The sequence below is a fragment of the Dendrobates tinctorius genome, unplaced genomic scaffold (genome assembly GCF_039654945.1).
Source record: "Dendrobates tinctorius isolate UK_male_01 unplaced genomic scaffold, ASM3965494v1 ptg000023l, whole genome shotgun sequence".
Lineage (NCBI taxonomy): Eukaryota > Metazoa > Chordata > Amphibia > Anura > Dendrobatidae > Dendrobates > Dendrobates tinctorius.
The window spans coordinates 15435957-15452668 of record NW_027361691.1 but is presented as its reverse complement, the minus strand read 5'-3'; the positions used below and the strand labels follow the sequence as shown (position 1 = coordinate 15452668).

General features: G+C 41.9%; 1 protein-coding gene across 6 annotated transcripts in view; it reads right to left on the bottom strand.

Annotated features, from left to right (window-relative positions):
• Positions 1 to 995: 995 nt before the first annotated feature.
• FAT3 (FAT atypical cadherin 3) overlaps positions 996 to 16712 on the bottom strand; it is a 745842-nt gene continuing 730125 nt past the window's right edge. For 3 of the 6 annotated variants that reach the window (XM_073569283.1, XM_073569280.1, XM_073569282.1), the window contains 6 exons: positions 16277 to 16430; positions 13032 to 13687; positions 11579 to 11692; positions 8119 to 8178; positions 4846 to 4881; positions 996 to 4470 (listed from right to left, as the gene is read on the bottom strand). In XM_073569283.1, the coding sequence (XP_073425384.1) occupies positions 3851 to 4470; positions 4846 to 4881; positions 8119 to 8178; positions 11579 to 11692; positions 13032 to 13687; positions 16277 to 16430 (1640 nt within the window). In that variant the 3' untranslated portion in view covers positions 996 to 3850. The remainder of the gene's footprint in view (positions 4471 to 4845; positions 4882 to 8118; positions 8179 to 11578; positions 11693 to 13031; positions 13688 to 16276; positions 16431 to 16712) is intronic. The other 3 variants (XM_073569284.1, XM_073569285.1, XM_073569281.1) reach the window with 2 other exon arrangements.

Below are 16712 nucleotides of genomic sequence, written 5' to 3'. Positions count from 1 at the left end.
TTAATCCTTCCATTTTGGGGACGATAACCCTCTGCCAGAGGAATTTGGCAGAAGCTTACCCCTTTTTTTTTTCTACCGAAAACACGGGCATGCTCGTATGTGTATGGGGGTGTCAGGGTAGATACTGTAGCTGTTCTCTGAAGGAAGGTTTAGCTGACAGCTTTCTTGTGTGACCATACGGTCAGTCTAAAAGTTCTATAATCATGGATATTTTTTTTTTAGAATGATCCATTATGGACAAAAAAGACTTTATTGTCTTTTGGAAATTATTGAATGTAAAATCAACCTAAGCTGTAAGGAAGACGAAAATGTAATGCAATTCTGCACTATAACCTGAGCTTTATGCGCATTGCTATCCAATATATTCAGTTGCTCGCATACTTGTACACAAAGCCTTCTAACGAATGTGTAAAGGTGTAACTTAATGCATTTTGGGACATGAATGAAAGCTTGATTTTTAGGAGACAACTATAAACCTTCTGGATGGAATTAGGTGTCACAAATACTATAGATTGCCTCATCAAAACCACTCTTTTCCATACATTTTATCCAAGCGTATGGACCTCGTAATAGAGGTGCCCCTCTTAAGTTCAAAAGTAAAAGCAGCTCCTGTTCTGGTTCATGGTCAGGTAGGTGTCAGATGAGCTTTACACAAGTCTAACTCCTGGCACTCCCCCTTCCCACCATTTTCTGGTATTGCTATCGAAAATTAGAAACTGGACCTTCTGGAATTTATTGCCGATCACTAGAAAAAATGGTTGACCTCATGAAACTTCCTTTTAAAGTTGTAAACTTAAGAGTTTGACCTTGGCCATATTTTTGGTTCAGCTATATTCTATGACCTATCACCCTAGATGGACCCACACCACTAGGAACTTTTAGTGGTCAAGGTCATGATAATCCAAGAAGCCGGTGACCACAATTACACATCTCCACAACAACGGACATCATGTACTCCAATCCAATCACCCAACCAAGGTCAGTAACACTCTACAAAGGTTGGTGATAATTTTAATGGTTGGACATGACCTTCTCTTTATGCAACATAACTTTTCATGTTTTTCAAGGGAAGCAAGGAGACAGAATGACTTACAAAGCTCAAGTGACAAAGCCACAATGTTCAACAAGCTCAACTCATAATGATCAAGAAATAGATACAAGAGTCCACGAATCGATAATGTAAAAGGACGCTCTGTCCACTATTCGAGAAATATGGTCTTACTCTTCTACTTTTAATGAGAAGGCTATGTAATCATCAAACATTGAAAGAGCCTGTTGTATGTCATTAGATAAACTGTTCTCTTAAGGAAACAGAGACTCTCTTGTTCATGAGTTGTGTCTAAAATCAATGCCAAATTCCCTTGTATGAGACTTGGGTAGAGATGAGCAATTGTCATGATCCAATATCCAGTCCGATCATCGGTGGCAGCCGGTCTTTACTTTCAGCCTAGTAAGCACCAGAGGGGCCAACGATGCCGGAAGGAGAATGCCAAACACAGATGTGAAGACGGAGAACCAGAATGGACACCGGATCAGGGTTCATCTCTAGACTGAGGTACAGTACCAGAAAGAGCCTGTGGAAAATAGTAGCGCTGTTTCATGAATCAGGTAGCCCTGGAAGAGCTATTTCTTTTCCATGGTCATCACTAGTAACACCATGATCAGGTAAGGTTCGGAAAGGCAGTGATAGGTGGCAAGTGATTTAAAACACAAGTCTTAGAAGAGATTTACAAAATTTCCAGAAAACAATTTGTAGAAATAACTTACTCAAAACTAAACAAGATAAGCTTTGTATTTTTTAATCTTTGTATTACATTTTTAGGAAAAAAATACTCATGCTGGCTCTAGAGCCACTTTTTTCTTTTTAAATATGGCAACTAAGTACGGTATTTATAAAAGGGGATGTCCAGGGCTGGAAAAAAGGTAAAAACCTGTCCAAGCTTTTCAATAAAGAGGTTGGGGTATTCCAGCCCAGACTATGTGGTTCTATATATATATGAATATCAAGTGGAAATCCCTTTTCACAATACATTTCAAAGATTTATACCTTTCTTTCTGTTTTTTTTTTTCACGCACACTCTATTATTTGCAGCTACAAAAAATATGGATAGGTCAAAGGGGTCCATAGAATCCTAGAATGTTAAAGATGGAAGGGACCTCCAGGGTCATCGTGGCCAACCCTCTACTCAATGCAGGATTCACTAGACCATCTCAGACAGACGTCTGTCCAGCCTCTGTTAGCCATGTCCTACAGCTCTCCGATATTCATAATACGGCTCGTCTACTATGAAAAAGACTGCGTTTTATTGCTTCTATAAGTTCATTAAAATGTCCATAGGATACATAATGAACACAGACTTCATATTATGGTGCTAGTTGGGTTTCTGTAGGGTCTGGAGTTTCTTATGTGAATCATAAAGATGGACCTGGAGAGGAAAACAAAAACCTGCCATGATGGACAAGGCACGCACATTGGTTAAACACAAAGTGGCTTGTATGGCTAATTACGTCAGATTCTATACATCCCGTCATCAGGCTTGTAGAAGCAAAATCTATGTAAACCATTTTTTTTTTACTTTTGTGCTATTCCAGTAAACTATCATTTCATGGATGCAAATGATCAGCCTCCATAGTAAACATATTAAGTGTACTTGTCACATATGCACAAATGGATGTATTCTGTAAGTATCGGCCAAAAAGTAATGTGAGATGTTCCCCAGTGGTTCTGATCTCTAAACTCGCCCATATCCTTACACATGCCATGAAAGTGGGAGCATTTGTAACTTGGATAGATTTACATTTTTGGGTTGGAACGTGAATAATTTAAGGATGGAGCTTGTGCCTCATTATATTGGGGCTTAAAGGGCTTTCCCGTCACAGTAATTGGCCAATCGATGCTATGCTGCTTCCGTAACTCCTACAGAAACGAATGGGAGTTAGAGAAAGCGCGTAACCCAACAAGGAAAGCCGTTTCCATAACTGGGGAGTTATGAGAGACAAGAACCAGACGGGTGTGCGACCTGGGTACTCAGTGTCAAGCAATGGAGAGCCACACACAACACTTCCTTGGCTAGTAAAATGGACATGGACCACAAAATGAAGAGCTATGACTTCTCATAAGCCTTTGGCCATGAGTTAGTGATGTTGCCTAATCTAGGTGACTTTATAGGCCATAGTTGCTTGGCGATCATGGCCCTGAGAGCTACTTGGCCACAACATAAGGGCGTAATCCTGAATCTGGGAATATGACACCGTCACAAGTCTTCTAAGCTTACACAGACACTGTAGGTGCATGATGCCCAAGGAAGGGCATCAAAGGCCATTTTTAACTTAGCTAGGGGAAGCTAACTCAATAATTACCCACCTACGACTTTGCGTCTATATTAATGACCTTGTTCATTCCTTTGGCCACGAGTTAATGATGTTGCGTTTTATAGGTTGTATTCACTCGGGCCGATTCCACTGTATATGAGTGACAAGCAAACGTTTGTAGCCCATCAAGGTCTACAGCTACAGAAATCAAATCGATTATTGATGTCCACCTGATTGAGTGGTCAGCGACGCACGTTTACGAGATGAGACTTTATGAAACTTTATCTTTTTTTTTTATAAGTACTAAAACACTGTGCATACTATTGGCAATAAATATAAGCAACATGTTAGAAGGATTGTCTATTTAATTTTGCAACATATCACTGACATAGTGTACTATCAAAAGCCATTGGAGTTCCACGGTCGGCATCTGCTATTAAAAAGTCTGTGACGAACGCGACGACTTCTTGTATCCCTAGAGGCTAGTCATGAATGGCTATACATACAGAGATAGATGGGATAAAAAAAATGGAGTTTGTCACACTTGAGTTTGATGTTGGGTTTCCATGTAAGGAATGTGGGAGTGATCGATTCGAAAGTCGTCCAAACTTTCATAGTCACTTATGGCCACTTCTGTATCTTCCAGTCCACAGCTGGCCGACACGTCCGAAGAAGAAGCACCTACTGAATTGTGCAAGGATAAAGATACATTATCTGTGCTTGTCTTGTCCACCTTTTGGCTTTGGGCAGGCACAAAAGTACTAAATGAATGTCCGGGTTGTAAGCTGGAAGTGTCTATTTCGCTTGAGAGATGATGGGGTGGGAGATACTGGCTCGGATGAAACTGAGGACGACGCCGGCAGTCTGGACTGAGTGTGCTGATCACAGATCTCGGCTGTACTTTAGGAAGGGTATCGTAATGTTCATGAAAGTCCTCCGGGAGAGGAGGTGGAAGCTGATCTTGACTTAAATAATCTTCCTGATGAGGAGGTGGGTAGTCACTGTCAATGTCGTACCCTCCCAGGTAGTAATCCGTCTCCAGTTCTCTGGTGCTACCATGGTGGGCCGATGACCCCTCAGCAGTTTCATAGTTCGGGGCCTCCTCAATATCGGATAAATGAGCGCTTGGCATCCAATCAGAAGTATCCCAGTGGTATGCTGTGGAGATATAAGGGTCTGAAGTTAATACAAGGATGCTGAAAAGCTTTCGGAAAGCGTCATGCTCCTGTTAATGGAGTGGTCAGTCATGCGGCTCGTGTTGAGTCCTCGTCTTGTGCGTTCTTCCAAGCTTATGACATAAAAACGATTTGCACGGGGTAGTGATCGCTTATAATGTAACTCAAACACAATAGCAGTTGGATTAGATAAAATGTTACCAGCATGCTAGAGGGTGGGCGGGGGGAAAATGTGAAGGGTGGGAGAAGCAGGCGGGAAAAAAAAGGTAAAGCTTGCAAAATGTCGTTTTCACAAAAAACATGTTATGGGCACCAGACATGTTAACAAGGCAACTGAATTTGGGTTACACAATGTCACCTCTGTTGTAATTCTGCCCTTGGTCCAATATTGGAGCTGTTTGGTTCAAAGGAAAAAAAAAGAAAAAAACTTATAATTCACAAACATCAATGCAAAATATTCCACTTAGAACTCCATTTCACAGATAAAAGGAACCTGTCAGCAGGCATGTGCCATGTAATCGGAGGGCAGACAGATTCCCTTTAAAACCAGCTAAAAAAGGTTTAGAAATGCTGCAACAATTTTCTTTTTTTTAATCCATTCTCCCCATGGCACAGTTTGTTATTCATGATGTAACAATTCTTTTTTTCTCCCCATCTATGAATTTTAAAATCCCCATCTTCCTGTCGACATAACTGTGTGCGGGCTTCTTTTTGGCGCAAACCATTATATTTTTTTAATTGCCACCTAGGTCAATTGTTTTTCCCTAGGATTCACCGAGTAGTATAAATAACGCCTTCCCTGTATTTCTGGTATATGAATACACCAAATTTATACACGGTTTTTAATATTTTACTGCTTTACTACTTCTGCTCAAAAAAAGCCCCTTTTTAAGTAAGATTTGTTACCAGATTACAACATGTAGTTGTATCATTAGGGTGTATGCACACACAGTTTTGGAGTTTTTGGGATCCACTCCAAAAAAAAGTCTGAAAAATAAAAACCACTCAAAAATACTTGAAAGACTATTCATTTCTATGGTAAATCCACTTGGCTGTCAATTTGTTCAGGCACTGGAGCATTATTTTCCGCTTCAGGTTTTAAATAAAAACACCTGATGGGGAAAAAAAAAAGCACATGTCACTTCTTTGAACGCTCCAAACTATGAACTGTCCAATCAGAAGGCTGCAAAGCATGCTTCAGGAAAAAAAACTCTTCTTCAAAGATGCTTAAAAAAACTCTTTAAAAAACACACAAATCTCCCCCAAAAACTTCTCAAAGAAGCAGTTTCCACCAGCAAACTTGATGTTTTTTATCAAATCGAAAAAACTCTGTGTGCATATTCCCTTTAGGCCAAGTCCCCACAATGAGTATTTGGTGGGTTTTCTCCGCAGCGTACTGCTTTTCCAGCAAAATGTATTGGATTTATATAAATCTTATGCCCACTGAGCTTTCTCTTTACACTGCAGAAATTAACCATCAAAAACGCACCAAATACTCATCTTGGGGACACAGCCTTAATGTATATATTTTACCATCTAAACTAGTATATCCAGATTCTAAGGAACTTTTTTTGTTTTAATCCACTTTTTATTATTATAGATTTTTTATTCTACTTACTGTGCAAGATTAAAGGGACGGTCATCTTGTCTGAGCTGCTGTTAGCAACATTTAGAGACACCTTACAGGAGCCACATGGACTATAAAGAGCCATAGACAAGATCTTACTTGTAGGAGAGTGCCATGGGTATGGTCTGTGACCTGGGCAAAGGTCATTGTGCTGAAAGGGGGGGGGGAATGAGCTGTGATATCACCTATTGTGAATGGTGGATCCTGTGTTATCTACTGTATATAGAAGTGTTATCAGTCATTGTACAGGAGGAGGAGGTGAGCTGTGATATCACCTATTGTGAATGGTGGATCCTGTGTTATCTACTGTATATAGAGGTGTTATCAGTCATTATACAGGAGGAGGAGGTGAGCTGTGACATCACCTATTGTGAATGGTGGATCCTGTGTTATCTACTGTATATAGAAGTGTTATCAGTCATTGTACAGGAGGAGGAGGTGAGCTGTGATATCACCTATTGTGAATGGTGGATCCTGTGGTATCTACTGTATATAGAAGTGTTATCAGTCATTGTACAGGAGGAGGAGATGAGCTGTGATATCACCTATTGTGAATGGTGGATCCTGTGTTATCTACTGTATATAGAAGTGTTATCAGTCATTGTACAGGAGGAGGAGGTGAGCTGTGATATCACCTATTGTGAATGGTGGATCCTGTGTTATCTACTGTATATAGAGGTGTTATCAGTCATTATACAGGAGGAGGAGGTGAGCTGTGACATCACCTATTGTGAATAGTGGATCCTGTGTTATCTACTGTATATAGAAGTGTTATCAGTCATTGTACAGGAGGAGGAGGTGAGCTGTGATATCACCTATTGTGAATGGTGGATCCTGTGGTATCTACTGTATATAGAAGTGTTATCAGTCATTGTACAGGAGGAGGAGGTGAGCTGTGATATCACCTATTGTGAATGGTGGATCCTGTGTTATCTACTGTATATAGAGGTGTTATCAGTCATTATACAGGAGGAGGAGGTGAGCTGTGACATCACCTATTGTGAATGGTGGATCCTGTGTTATCTACTGTATATAGAAGTGTTATCAGTCATTGTACAGGAGGAGGAGGTGAGCTGTGATATCACCTATTGTGAATGGTGGATCCTGTGTTATCTACTGTATATAGAAGTGTTATCAGTCATTGTACAGGAGGAGGAGGTGAGCTGTGACATCTCCTATTGTAATGATGGATCCGATGTTATCTACTGTATATAGAGGTGTTATCAGTCATTATACAGGAGGAGGTGAGCTGTGATATCACCTATTGTGAATGGTGGATCCTGTGTTATCTACTGTATATAGAGGTGTTATCAGTCATCGTACAGGAGGAGGAAGTGAGCTGTGATATCACCTATTGTGAATGGTGGATCCTGTGTTATCTACTGTATATAGAGGTGTTATCAGTCATTGTACAGGAGGAGGAGGTGAGCTGTGACATCCCCTATTGTAATGATGGATCCGATGTTATCTACTGTATATAGAGGTGTTATCAGTCATTATACAGGAGGAGGTGAGCTGTGATATCACCTATTGTGAATCGTGGATCCTGTGTTATCTACTGTATATAGAGGTGTTATCAGTCATTGTACAGGAGGAGGTGAGCTGTGACATCTATTGTGAATGGTGGATCCTGTGTTATCTACTGTATATAGAGGTGTTATCAGTCATTGCACAGGAGGGGGAGTAGGTGAGCTGTGACATCACCTATAAAAGTTTAATATCGCATTGTTATCCTGCCTGTGATGATAATGAGTTGACTACGGAGAAGTGATCTCTACAGAACTAGTTTTCTGATACAGACAGTGACATCCAAAAATAGAATATTTAAAAAAAAATGTTAAATACAGCAACTTGTTTTAGACAATAGTTTAAAATCACTTTAAATAAAATGTGCTATTTCTTTAGTATACATTTAAGGGTACAACGATGACACACGGTACAAATTCACGAATGACATTATCCATTTTATATAATAGGCAAAGTTTGCAGAAAAAGTGTAAATACCTTCAGTTTCTACATTATCAACAACATTGTTGACTAGATGAATGACAGTCACTATGGAAGCTTGCGGGAGGGAGAAAACACAAGACGGGAGGAAGGGAGAAAAAGGGAGACAACAGAAAGGTTAGTATTACACCACCCAAACGTGGTTACTGCATCAATCACCGGATGTCACCCACACTTACTGTACCATTCATGGGTAACATTCACGGAACGGTAGAATTAATGAGCAGTGCTGGGTCACCCATAATCAGAGCAGGATCAGACTGGGGTGACTTGGTCAATTATTTTAGGGTACAAACCTCCATCTGTACAGAACAGGGGCAGATCACAACTCTGTAATTGGCAATCCAGTGATATAACAGCCTTCAAATGGGGTATTTGTTGGGTGGACGTTTCGGACTCACTATGGTGAGGGTCCTCTGGTGGGCCAGTCTGTCCCTGTATCATCTGGCACACGCTCCTCATCAGGCACAAGCACACGTGCCTCCATAATAAAGATTGAATCATAGTTAGTTGGTGGTTGGAGATTCTCTTCCTTTTTCCTATTGATGTCCCCTTTTTATTGCCTCCTGAATGTTCATCCATCGCGGCACTATCTGATGCTGGACCATCCTGGGGCCAGGGACAGTAATCCTCATTGACCCATCTCTGGGAATTTTTGGAAGACAAAAATTACACACTTGTCCCGGTCTGGGCTCTGCTCCCTTCACCCCAGTCTGCTAAACTTTCTTGTGCGCCACATCGGGCTTTGCAAGTAGCCCAGTGTGCTCCCATGTGATCATTCACCTAGGCCTGGTATCAAGTCTCTTAGTTTGACCTATTTCCAGTTTCCCCTGCTACCTGTTTCCAGTCTTCTAGTACCTCTGCTACCTGTCTGCAGTCTCCCGGACGTATCTGGTCTGCCTCCAGCTTCCAGTACCTCTGCTACCTGATCCTTGTCTTCCAGAACTTCTGCTACCTGTCTGCGGTCTCCCAGACATCTCCAGTCTACCTGCGGCTTTCAGTGTCTATGCTATCTGTTTGCAGTTTCCACTACCTCTGCTACTTTTGTGCAGTCTCTCAGATGTCTACTGTCTGTCTTTGGTTTCCAGTATTTATGCTACCTGCTCCTGGTCTTTCATGACCTCTGCTACCTGTTTGCAGTTTCCAGTACCTCTGCTACCTGTCTGCGGCCTAACAGATGTCTCCTGTCTGCCTGCAGCTTCCAGTACCTCTGCTACCTTCTCGTCTTCCCAGACCTCTGTTATCTGTCTGTGGTCTCCAGGACATCTCCGGTTTGATTGCAGCTTCCAGTGTCTGTTACCTGTCTGTGGTCTCCAGTACCTCTGCTACCTGTTTGTGTTTTTTTGGATGTCTCCTGTCTGCCTGCAGCTTCCAGTACCTCTGCTACCTTCTCGTCTTCCCAGACCTCTGTTATCTGTCTGTGGTCTCCAGGACATCTCCGGTTTGATTGCAGCTTCCAGTGTCTCTGTTACCTGTCTGTGGTCTCCAGTACCTCTGCTACCTGTTTGTGTTTTTTTGGATGTCTCCTGTCTGCCTGCAGCTTCCAGTAACTCTGCTACCTGCTCCTCGTCTTCCCAGACCACTGCTATCTGTCTGTGGTCTCCAGGACATCTCCGGTTTGATTGCGGCTTCCAGTGTCTCTGTTACAGGTTTGTGGTCTCCAGTACCTCTGCTACCTGTTTGCGGTCTTTCGGATGTCTCCTGTCTGCCTGCGGCTTCCAGCACCTCTGCTACCTGTTTCCTATGTGCTTCATCTCCCTGCTACACCGACGCCCGGGGCCTGTGTGTCTACCAGACCTTGGGCTTTTTCCTCACCTCACCTAGTGAGCCTGGCATTTGGTCAGTGAGGTCTCTACCTCTTCTATGCGTTTCGGCAGAGTTGGAAAATAGGTGTTCCTTCCCTTAAAATTGGCCTTAGCTTGTCTAACATAGGAAAAGTCCTGGATAAAAACATCTACATTTTACGTAGAAAAATCTGTATGTTAGATTTTACATTTTCCCTAGCGGACTTATGAAACGCATCTTTCTTCCTCTGTTTTGATAGATTTCATGATTAGTTTAAAAGCGAAACAGCAATATCACAGAAATATTACATCCAGAAGGTCGTGATAACAAAGATATAGCTAAAGAGAAGTCGGAGAAAAAAAAACTAATTATCTAGCAACTTCATACAGTATGTCATCAGCTGATTTAGAATGTTAATTGCTGTCATTAAAGGGGTTGTCCATATGCATTAGTTATCTATAGGAAAATTCATCAAGATTGATGGGGATCCAACACTTCTCACCCCCAGTGATTAGCTGTTAGCAGGTCCTGGGGTCCCCGGAAGTATGACATGTACAGAGTTAGAACAGCGCAGCTCCATACACCATGTAGTGGCCATTCTCGTGTACTGCAGCTCAGCTCCTATAAAAGTGAATGTGATCTCAGCTGCAGTACCGATAATGGCCACTACGCGGTGTATAGAGCCGTAATGTAGTGGCTCTGTCCACAGTAAAAATTTGGAAGCGGCTGATTTTTAGTGGTGTAGGTCCCTTTGATATGTATGACCTGTCCTAAGACTAAGTCATCAATTTATAAGGACAACCCCTTTAAGGGCGATCATATTTTTTTTTGAAAAGTGAAAATATATTTCTGGTCCCATCAGTCGTCCGTTAGCTGTCGTGCAGTCACGGCATGCCAACCATTCGCATATGACTGCTGCAGTCAATCACTGTTCTCAGCGGTCTCATGCTGTACATGGAGGCTAGAAAACAATGACCGCTAGAGCACAGGGGAATTTATCAGGTAACCTTTCTAAATATTTTAGACAATCCCCGCAATGGGTAAATTAAAAAGCTGTCAGCAGACAGGGGCCATACGGTAGCAATCCGCTTTCATGGGTATTGATGTTGATGAGATCCAATATGCATTGCAGCTCCACATTTTTGAATATTTTTGTATAGATGCACCCTTCACTATGATGTTATCGCAGCACGCTTCTGCAATCAACGCATCATGGCTGCCTTGTGGAAATTGAGAAGGATTACTAGGAAACCAAACGTGTAACTGTGGCATGCTATGAAAAATCTACATGTCTGTAACTGCCACTAGAGGGAGCCATAAGGATTTATACGCCTCCCATTGAACTCAATCATGAATACTCCTGCACTGAGCTCCCCCTAGTGGTGGCATATAGAAGCTTAAACATTTAACACCACTTTTTCTCCAGAATTGCTCAGAGGTGGTGATGAGATGGGGGATGCCAGAAAGAAAACATCTCCAAATATGACCATACCCCGAGATCATGGAAGGATAAAACAATATTACTACCTACTTATTTCACTAAGAAAATATAAACAGGAAATGTGTCCTCGGGTAAAAGTGACTTTCCTGGAAACAGGTCCTCGAGATAAAAGAGTGAAAATTGTGCTCAAAGTATATGGAAATGAAGAGATTGTGGAAGTGGAGTCCTTACCATTGTCATCTCCTGAATCCGACTGGAAGGAGTTCAAAGACTGGTTCTCGGAATTGTTCCCCTTTGTGTTCCCCACAAAACAAGTCATTTCTTCTGCTGCTTCCAGTCCTTTACCTTGAGATACAAAGCCCCCCACAAAAAACAATTATTTTACATCGACCCCAACAGACACCCCTTTACCAGAGTTCAATGATGGCCTCAATTCTACAGAAGAACATCAATTGTTGTAATTTTTCAGCATGCGCCCAACTCTCCTTCTGTCCTGTACTTCACTATTTCCACTCTACTTTGCTACCATCCATATTATTTGTGTGGTGACTGTGAACCCACCACAAGCTTCAAGATAGATCCGATAAATAATGAGACAATCAGAAAGATAAATAGATACAGTGGCATGTAAAGGTTTGGGCACCCCTGATCAAAATGACTGTTATTGTGAACAGTTAAGCAAGTTGAAGATGAAATGATCTCTAAAAGGTCTAAAGCTACAGATGACACATTTGCTTTGAATTTTAGGCACAAAAAATATATATTATCATCTTTTACATTTTAAAAATTACAAAACAGAAAATGGACAAATGCAAAAGTTTGGGCACCCTGCATGGTTAGTACCTAGTAGCGCCCCCTTTACAAGTATCACAGCTTGTAAACGCTTTTTGTAGCCAGACAAGAGTCTTTCGTTTCTTGTTTGAGGATTTTCATCCATTCTTCCTTGGACAATTCTTTCGGTTCTGTGAGATTCCTGGGTTGTCTTGCATCCTCTGCTATCTTGAGGTCTAGCCCCAGATTTTCAATGATGTTTAGATAAGGGGACTGTGAGGGCCATTGTAAAACCTTCAGCTTGGGCCTTTTGAGGTCGTCTATTGCGGATTTTGACGTGTGTTTAGGATCATTACCCATTTGTAGAAGCCATCCTCTTTTCACCCTCAGCTTTTTACAGATGGTGCTATGTTTGCATCAAGAATTTGAAGAAATTTTATTGAATCCATTCTTCTCTCTATCGGTGATATGTTTCCTGTGCCATTGCCTGCTACACAACCCCAAAGCATGATTGAGCCACCCCCATGCTTAATGGTAGGCGAGATGTTCTTTTCCTGAAATTCTGTGCCCTTTTCTCTCCACACATACCTTTGCTCATTGTGGCCAAAGAGTTCTATTCTAACCTCATTGGTCCACAGGACTTGTTTCCAAAATGCATCAGGCTTGTTTAGATGTTCTCTTACATACGTTTGATGCTGAATTTTATGGTGAGCAAACAAATCTCCAACGGTGCTCAAACTTTTGCAATGGCCCATTCTCCTATTTGTATTTTTTAATGAAAAAAAATTGAAAATATATATTTTTTGCCTAATATACAAAGGAAAGGTGTCAACTTTAACTTTAGGCCTTTTGACCAAGGGGATAGATTAGATAGATAGATAGATAGATAGATAGATAGATAGATAGGACTTACATTCATTTCCTGAATCCCAAGGTGATTTTCTGATGGAGTCACAGTCAGACCGACATGGGGATACTGATGGCATATTGGGAGCCACGCTGCAAACCACCACTCCTCTTCGGGCTGTGAGAATCCTAGGTGATTCCGGGTGGAAGGTTGTCATCTCCTGATGTTCCACCCCAAGTCCATCCACCATCTTATCTAAGTTATTCCTAGATTCACTCTGGAAACAAGGTGTGTAGGCCATGGGTCGTACAGGAACTTGAGGTGGACCAACCTCTTGATAGATATTTCTACTGTCTCCCCCACCTCTGAGATTCTTAAACTGTATCCCATTGGTTTTATTGAGTAATGCCGCTGTGGCAGGGTCTTGGACCAGGGTGATGTTGTTACGGGAGTAATTTTTTCGGAATACTTTTTTACGGAACACAATAAAGAGGATGATGAGGACAAATATGACAAAAAGCACCACTGCAATCCCAATAAGCTCCTCTTTGCCAACATAAGAATGCCCAGCTTGAATGTTGGGCACCACCACAGGTCTGAGACCACAATACTGTCCAACGTAGCCATGAGTGCAATTACAGAAAAATGACCCAAAGGTATTGATGCATGTGCCGCCATTTTCACAGTCTTCTCGTTCACATTCATTAATGTCCTCTTCACATCTACAGAGAAATTTATCAAATGAGAGATTGGTTACAGATAGACTCTCGACAGTGGTCAAGAACAGATCAGTTACTGATAGATCCTCATCAATGGTCAAGAACAGATCAGTTACTGATAGATCCTCATCAATGGTCAAGAAGAGATCAGTTACAGATAGATCCTCTACACTCATCAAGGGGAGATCAGTTACATATAGGTCCTCTACACTCGTCAAGGGGAGATCAGTTACTGATGGACCCTGAACATTTGTAAAGAAGAGATCAGTTACTGATGAACCCTCAACACTGGTCAAGAGGAGATCAGTTACTGATGAACCCTCAACACTGGTCAAGAGGAGATCAGTTACTGATGGACCCTCAACACTGGTGAAGAAAAGATCAGTTACATATATTAGCATAACACTAGTAAAAAATAGATCTGGGCAAAAAGGGATAGCTTCAGATGAATCTTCAACAAAGGTCAAGAGGATATCACAAGGGAAGATCAGTTACTGATTGACCCTCGACACTGGTCAAAAAGAGATGTTACTGATGGATCCATAACACTGGTCAAAAAGAAATCCGTTATTGATGGACCCTCAACATTGCTCAATGCTCAAGAAGAGATCAGGTACTGATAGATCTTCATCACTGGTTAAGAGGAGATCAGTTTCTCATGTCAATTCAACACTGGTCAATAAGCAAGCAGTGACTGATGGACCCTAGAGATAATTCAAGAAGACATTAACAGGATTTCCCTATAAACACAACCCCTGATCGACCTACAACAGTAGTCAAGATTAGATCACTTACTGATGGACCCTTGACACTGGTCAAGAGGAGATCAATTACTGATGCACCCTAAAGACTGGTCAAGAAGAGATCGGTTACTGATGGACCCTCGAGACTGGTCAAGAAGAGATCGGTTACTGATGGACCCTCGAGACTGGTCAAGAAGACATTAAATGGTTACCCTATGAACACAACCCCTGTTGGTTAGTGATAGACCCTCGATACTAGTCAAGAAGACATTAAAGGTGTTGTCCTTTGAAAACAAGCCCTGTTCGTGTGTCCTATTAGGGCCGGTGGTTGATTGTGAACCCTTCCCTATCAGAGCAGAGAGCTGCAAACAAGAGAGGACCCGGCGGTCCACATGGTACATGGTTTGCAGCTACATAAGAAATTATCAATTTCTGCAGTTAAAGCGGATTGTGTCTTGGACAATCGTTATAACAAAAGGCTCACTTGACGATGAGCGGATCACAAAGTGTTCTTGGAATGGGATCTCCAGTGATCAACTGTGATCCCTGAAAACAACTAGTCATCATGTTAGTTTTTGATGAGCCGAATTGGGGAACAAGCATTGCTAGGAACACTTGTTTCCTGATTGCGTAAACAGACCGGCAATCACCCAACGAAGAAGCAAAATGCTCATTCATCAGGTATGAACATTTTTAGCCAGCTTAAGAATTAATGTTCCCGACAGCACATGTGTCACCAGGACATGTGCTGCCGAGAAGATTGATGCGCTATACGCACATAGTGGTTGTATTAATGACCGATCTCTGCACATAGAAGGACATTTTGGCTTTTCTAGGCTTTTTATTTCTCTTCACATTCAACTTTGATGTTGTCATAAATCAGCTTAGAGGAAATAAGAAAAAGACGGATAAAAGAGCTACAAACGTCCATTGGACTGTCGTAGCGAGCTCACTGACGCATTCTCAGCTAACTCAATTTTCAGCCAGCCGTAGACAATGCAATTTGGAGACTACAGAAAGCAAAGGGTGCAAAAGTTTTAATAAAACCCAAGTGCAAAAAAATATTTTTAGCCCCAATTCCATACATTTAAGAAAAAAAAATACCCCCAAAAAGGTGGACGTCTCCTATGAGTAAACCCTTTTAATTATGGACCCCAAGTGCCGCTCCAAGAACCTCTGGCAAATGGTTAACTTTTGCCAAGCATTACTGCAGCCGGCAAGGATTGTATCTCACAGCGACCACTGCAGGGGAAATGTGGTATTGCAAGGCAGCCAATTAAATAAATGGCTATGCTCAGCTCTCGATTCTGGATCATAGAGGGGGGTCCTAGGTGGAAACCGCCCCTCGTATGATAAACATATGTCCTATAAGGCAGATGGATGGGGGGTTACTTTACCCCTTTAAGTGACTCACACATCTTATCAGACCTGGTAGGAAAACCCAAAGACCTTGACTACAACCCCTTTAAAAATGCCGCGATCTGCAACCACTGCAGGGGAAATGTAACATTACATAGAACCTTTTAAAACCGGCAAGTAGTACCATGCGGGACACTTTCCCTTTATCTACCTGCTGTAATTGGACATATGGAAAAAGGTTTTTCTGGTGGAAAAAAAAAAAATGTTCTGCGCCCCTCTAGATGGCCTTTAAATGAATTGGTGCAATGTTGGATTCCTACAGCCACCACTAGAGGGAGCACACTGAATACAGGCTTCTTAGTGAGATCAGTGACGCTTTATGATGCCATAAGCAGCTCCACCTAGTGGTGACAACAGGAAGTCAACATTTTATCCTATCGCTCTGCATTTTGGGGGATTTATAGCTCGGTATCACAATAACAAAACTTACGTTAACCCCCTCAGGCCCGTCCTGCAGGTGCAGAGGAACGAATTCCCGATTGGATCACAAGATCCGCCGTTTCGGCATGGATTCGGGAAGCACGCTGTGATCTCAGACTCGCAGTTTTTGCCGATGTACTGGGACGGACAAGTACACTGGTATCCTGTGCAGAAAAATGAAAAAGACGAGTTTACATAGGACTGCCTAGAACTTAATGCATGATGTAAATAAAAAACAATCTATTACCATGGTGGATAAAAGGAACAGGACATGGACAACTTCAGCTCTGCTACATCAGCATATTGTCACCTTTACCTGATGTAATTATATTCGGAGCCTTCGCATCTTACAAGACCATTTACCAGTCGGACTGTGGTCAAAAGTGGCGCAGTTCGCACCAAATTTATCAAAACGGTGCACGCGGCCAGAAAAGTACGGCACAACT